The 5345-nt window shown below is 39.7% G+C and overlaps 1 protein-coding gene across 1 annotated transcript; it reads left to right on the top strand.

Annotated features, from left to right (window-relative positions):
- The first annotated feature begins 2627 nt into the window (after positions 1-2627).
- On the top strand, positions 2628-4806 carry eif1 (eukaryotic translation initiation factor 1). Its single transcript, XM_016231040.1, has 4 exons — positions 2628-2802; positions 3680-3843; positions 3934-4035; positions 4124-4806. Exons 1-4 carry the CDS (start codon positions 2772-2774, stop codon positions 4166-4168), a joined length of 342 nt encoding a protein of 113 aa, XP_016086526.1. The 5' UTR covers positions 2628-2771; the 3' UTR covers positions 4169-4806.
- The last annotated feature ends 539 nt before the right edge of the window (positions 4807-5345 follow it).

The raw sequence follows: 5345 nt of genomic DNA, 5'->3' as shown, positions 1-5345 counted from the left end.
GGTGCGAGTGATCTAATGTTTAGGAACCCAAACTTTAAAAATTGTTTGTGTTCATTTATTTGACATTTTTCTGGTTTAATCACGATCAGATTTTTTCTAGATCCTGCATTAAATTTATATTTTGACCTCACTATTCGGGGAACAGACACAGTCTTTATAGATTGGACAGCACAAGTACTTCTATCATTTAAGCGGGTAGAACAAAAATCATCAGGGCAGTTATTTGAGATTTGACTTACTGCAGTTATACATTGAGATTTGAGAGAGTGTCTTCTGGATCAGGGCTTTGACATGGCCATTGTGGGACATTAACCTTTTGGTCTGGAGCCATTCCAATGACAATCTGGCCTTGTTTTTTTTCCATTTTCCTAATGGGTGTATTTTTTAACAGACAAAAACTTGAGCAACATTTTCCAGCATCCACTCCTGTATTTTTACAAGATTTCCTGTCCAATTCTGATGAAAACAGCTCCATAGCAGAAAGACTGTGTGGGTGTGTGTGTGTGGGCGGGTGGGTCGGTGTGTGTGGGTGTGTGTGTGGGCGGGTGGGTGTTGATGTGTGTGTGTGTGTGTGTGTGTGTGGGCGGGTGGGTGTGTGTGTCTCAGGTGTGTTTGATTAGGGTTAGCGCTAAACTCTGCAGGAAAGTGGATCTCGTGGGCCAGATTTGAGGATCCCTGGGCTATACAAAGAGAGTTTGAATGCCTGCTTATCACTGTTAACCAAATTGTTTCACGTAGGCTAGTTTGACAAGACAAGACTGACAAGATTCATCCACTCCATATGAACAACGTTTGTGAAGTATTTGTACTTTGGCTTTTACAAACACATTTTGATAACTTTGCGTTGTCCCCCGACACCTTACTACCGAGATACGGACAGTTATTACAGGCTGCCATCTACTGTCTGCTAAACAAGAAGATTTGAATCAGTGCATTTGCTCCACCTGCTGGTTTCATACTATGCTTTTTTTCTCTATATATATCAGGGGTGCCCAAACTCGGTCCTGGAGGGCCGGTGTCCTGCAGAGTTTAGCTCCAACCCCAATTAAACACACCTGAACCAGCTAGTCAAGCTCTTACTAGGCATACTAGAAACTTGAAGGCAGGTGTGTTGAGGCAAGTTGGAGCTAAACTCTGCAGGACACCGGCCCTCCAGGACCGAGTTTGGGTACCCCTGCTATATATAGTGAACTGGTTGCATCAAGCATTACTCTTTTAGCGCCTAGCCTACTGGTAGTATTCTGATTATATATATATTATATATATATAGCCTGCACACAATGGTGCACATAGCCAGTGGCGTGTCCACAAGGGTGCACGTTGCCACCCTTAAAATGAGCTTTGCCACCCCAGTTGCCACCCCAAAGCAGCATATGGGATCGAAGTGCATTGAGAGTGGAGCAGCGTGCTTTTAACTGAATCGGGGATCTTTTGAAAGTCGGAGAATTCTGGTTTTCGCTCGCTCTCAGAGTGCTCCACTCAGTGTTGCCAACTAATTTTCAGAGAAAGTTGCTAAAGGATGGTCGATTTGTTGCTAAAAGTTGCTAAAACCCACTTTTTTAAAAATTGTCTATTATGATTAAGTTGTATTTACATGTGATATTGTTGTAGCGCTTTGGGTTGAGAAAAGCGCATTATAAATATAATGTATTATTATTATTATTATTATTATTAAATGACGTTGTGATGTCATTGCGCAATGACGTCATTGCGTAATCACGACGCAAAATTGTCACATCATCAAATCTCAGCAAAAAATATATTTTATATATGTTAATTTAGATTTGTTTGTAAAATAATATGCATGACATGATATTAAAATATAAATAACTGTATTTTTATATACATTGAATTATCGAAAGCGTACATATAAAATGATTTCAATTTAGGTTGCTCAATTCACGTGATGTGTGTACTGCTAGGCATCTGTGGTTTCCTCTTTTTGTATCATTTGGATGGAAAATGTGTGCCTTTTTATTGTCCGAGTCAATTATCAAAAGTTGCTAAAGGTTGCCAAATCCATTTTTAAAATGGCTAAATTTGTTGCTAGGTGCTTTTGGGAAAAAAGTTGCTAGCACAGTGCACACACTATGTAAACAAAAACTTTTATTTTGGATGCGATTAATCGTTGCCCAGCACTAAGTTAATAAAATGCATTATATATTACATTATATATATATATATATATATATATAATGAGAAAACTAGTCCACACAGCCTTGCTCTCTCTCTCTGTGTGAGTGTGTGTGAGAGAGAGAGAGAGAGAGAGAGAGAGAGAGAGAGTGCACACATCAGCTTATTCAGTTAACATAACAATTAACATTAAAAACCCTTTGAAGAAGAAAAGAAAGAAGAAAACGTGTTGTTAAAATAAGCTAATTTATTATAAAATGTACTGTAGCATATTTTAAAGTCACTTTTTTTAACGGGAGCCCCTTGGGAAAGGAAGGAATAGTACACTACTGAATGTACTGTACATCTATCGACCTATCAACCCTTGTTTTCATTTTCAAACAGATTATTTGACCTAACAATTATTATCCCAGCAAGAGAAGTCTTGCGTTTGGGTGGTGTCATGCTCTCGGTTGTAGGCGGGGCTAAACAGCGCTGTTTTCAAGAGCTCCAACCCAGCGTCGCCATTTGGTAAACTCAGCAAACGCTAACGGAGCGCCGAGTGAGAAGAACCCCCCTCAATAATCAGGCCAGATTCCCAAGAAACCAAAACCGCGAGACCACCCGTTGTCGTCCGAAAGGAAAGGGAATCTTATCGTATGTCCGCTATCCAGAACCTCCAATCTTTTGGTAAGACTCGAGATCTCTGAAAACGTAGTGTTTTATTGTGTGGGGGGAAGGGCGACAGAAAACCGTAGTGATTTTTAGCGAATAAATATTATGATGACTTAAAAAAAAAAAAACACTGTTTATTTACCACAAATCCGTTTGCCGATTATTTAAAAGCACGTTAGTGTCGTATTTGAATCGACGTTTTTGTCGTCGAAAATCGCAGTTACAAACCGCAGCTAACGTTAGGCCTCAGTTTCTATTCTTGTTTAGTTCGCTTCTAATATCGATAATACGCCTAATTAAAACGCTATCCGTCTTAAATCCACATTTTAAGTACTTTATTAGCTGGTTAGCGTCGAGTTTACGAGTTCATCTCGAATTAAATCGAGGTTGTGATCTATCTCGACGACCAACATAACCATTTTGATCGCCAGCTTGTTTTTCTGAACGAGATACAAAATGGATGCCGGCTTATTTTTAGACTTAGCGCGATCTCCGAGAAACATCTCGAGCCTTCTGCGTATGGATTGGTGTCCAGATTAAAGACAATTTAACACGTAAAACACAACCCGTTGCTTTATATGGAAAGCATATAAATATATTGAACGGGTCCGGGATACACGAACGGTTAATGAACAGCCAGATCAGACCTGAACTCTACATCGTTGTTAACGGGAATGCTTTGCTTTGTTCCAACATGTTCATGTGAGGCGCCTACAGAAGCAGATTTTACATGCAGAAATATTTGAGGTGATAGAATTAGTTAGGTTAGCTGTCCTTAATTCATGAAGTACATTAGGTGACCTAGTTAAAAGATTACCTTAGACCTGTTTCAAGCTGAGCAGGAAATCTGATGCCACAAACCTTGCTAATGCTGCTTGTTTACCTTCCAAAGACCCCTTTGCTGATGCAACTAAGGGTGATGATCGGCTCCCAGCTGGGACTGAGGACTACATCCACATAAGAATTCAACAGCGGAACGGGCGGAAGACTCTGACCACGGTTCAGGGCATAGCCGATGACTATGATAAAAAGAAGCTAGTCAAGGCCTTCAAGAAGGTTGTCATTTAAGTCACTCTAAAATAATGCACATTGGTTTACGGTTACATGGGTGGAGCGTTTTTAACATTCCCTTGTTTGCATCTTCAGAAATTTGCCTGCAATGGGACTGTGATTGAGCACCCTGAGTATGGTGAAGTAATTCAGCTGCAAGGTGATCAGCGCAAGAACATTTGCCAGTTTCTCACTGATGTGAGTATGAATTCAGTGGCTTTTGGCATGTAACCTGATGGCCTTTAAAGGTAGTTTATTTAATCGACCCATTTCCTTCATTTCACAGATTGAACTGGCCAAAGAGGAGCAGCTCAAAGTCCACGGGTTCTAGAAGCTGATGTGAACTGACCCCTCCCCCAACTCTTAACCCAACCTACCCTGTTGTTGTGCCGCTGTTTCCCCCAGCAGCCCCCCCTCAAGGAAAAAAAGCTGAAAATGATTACCTCTGATTTGAGACTTTTTAGTATGGCATCCTTATCAAAACGACCAGTCCTGTTCAAGCATGGACAGACAAGGCAAATTATGCGGGATAAATGATTTTGTTCCTTGTCCCCTCCTTTATTCCTTTGTTTTTTTTTTAGTTCATCTTGTGCTGCTCTCGAGCACAAATTCCATGTAACTTTTTCTCTTTGTTTTGTACAAGGTGTTTCAATAAAACCTTCAGATGCCACGTTTTGCACAATCCTTAAGTTGACAGGCGGGGTGTGGATGGGGCAGTTTGTTGATTTCTTGGTTCATATTTAAATACCACCATAAAGAATCTGCATTTTTATTTCTGACGAGGGCCAGCCTGCTTCAGGGTTACATTGGTGTGCTGTTTGTACACAAAGCATGGCAGCACCATCTTGTCTCATTATGCATCTCTTAACTGCCTTTTTTACCCTTGTTTTTCACAATATGCATCATTTCAATTTTCTAAACTTGTAATACCATATTTTGTTTTTAGTCTGGAATAAACAATATCCCATACTTTCGATGTTCTAATTTCTTAAAAAATGGAAAAGCCCTATCTTGAGCGCAGTGCTTGCTTTGGTTGTAATGGCAGTCAATCACAGGAAACGTACAATTTTAATTAATGTGGTTCAGTGTTGCCAATTTTGTAGCTAGATTTAACTACTTACCCACCCCTTCTTAGACTTTTTTTTTTTCAGAAGTTTAGGGACAAATATAGCAACTTCTTGGGCAAATCTTATCCAAGTTCTCATCTTGTGAATTTGCCATTATCATGGAATCTAGTGACATTTAGCTACTTTCAATTGAAAGCCGTTGGCAACACTGATATGGGTGTACGTATGAAAACATTGGTCTGTTTTTGCTTGTGCACTCTTAAAAATAAAGGTGCTTCACGATGCCATAGAAGAACCTTTTTGTCTAAATGGTTCCATAAAGAACCTTTAACATCTGAAGAACCTTTCTGTTTCACAAAAGGTTCTTTGTGGTGAAATAAGGTTCTTCAGATTACAAAAACACAAGAAAGAGATGGTTCTTTAAAGAACCTTTGACTGAAT

This window comes from Sinocyclocheilus grahami, unplaced genomic scaffold (assembly GCF_001515645.1).
Source record: "Sinocyclocheilus grahami isolate Dianchi unplaced genomic scaffold, SAMN03320097.WGS_v1.1 scaffold382.1, whole genome shotgun sequence".
NCBI classification, from domain to species: Eukaryota; Metazoa; Chordata; class Actinopteri; order Cypriniformes; family Cyprinidae; genus Sinocyclocheilus; species Sinocyclocheilus grahami.
The sequence above is the reverse complement of the archived record's forward strand: the minus strand, read 5'-3'. Positions and strand labels throughout refer to the sequence as shown.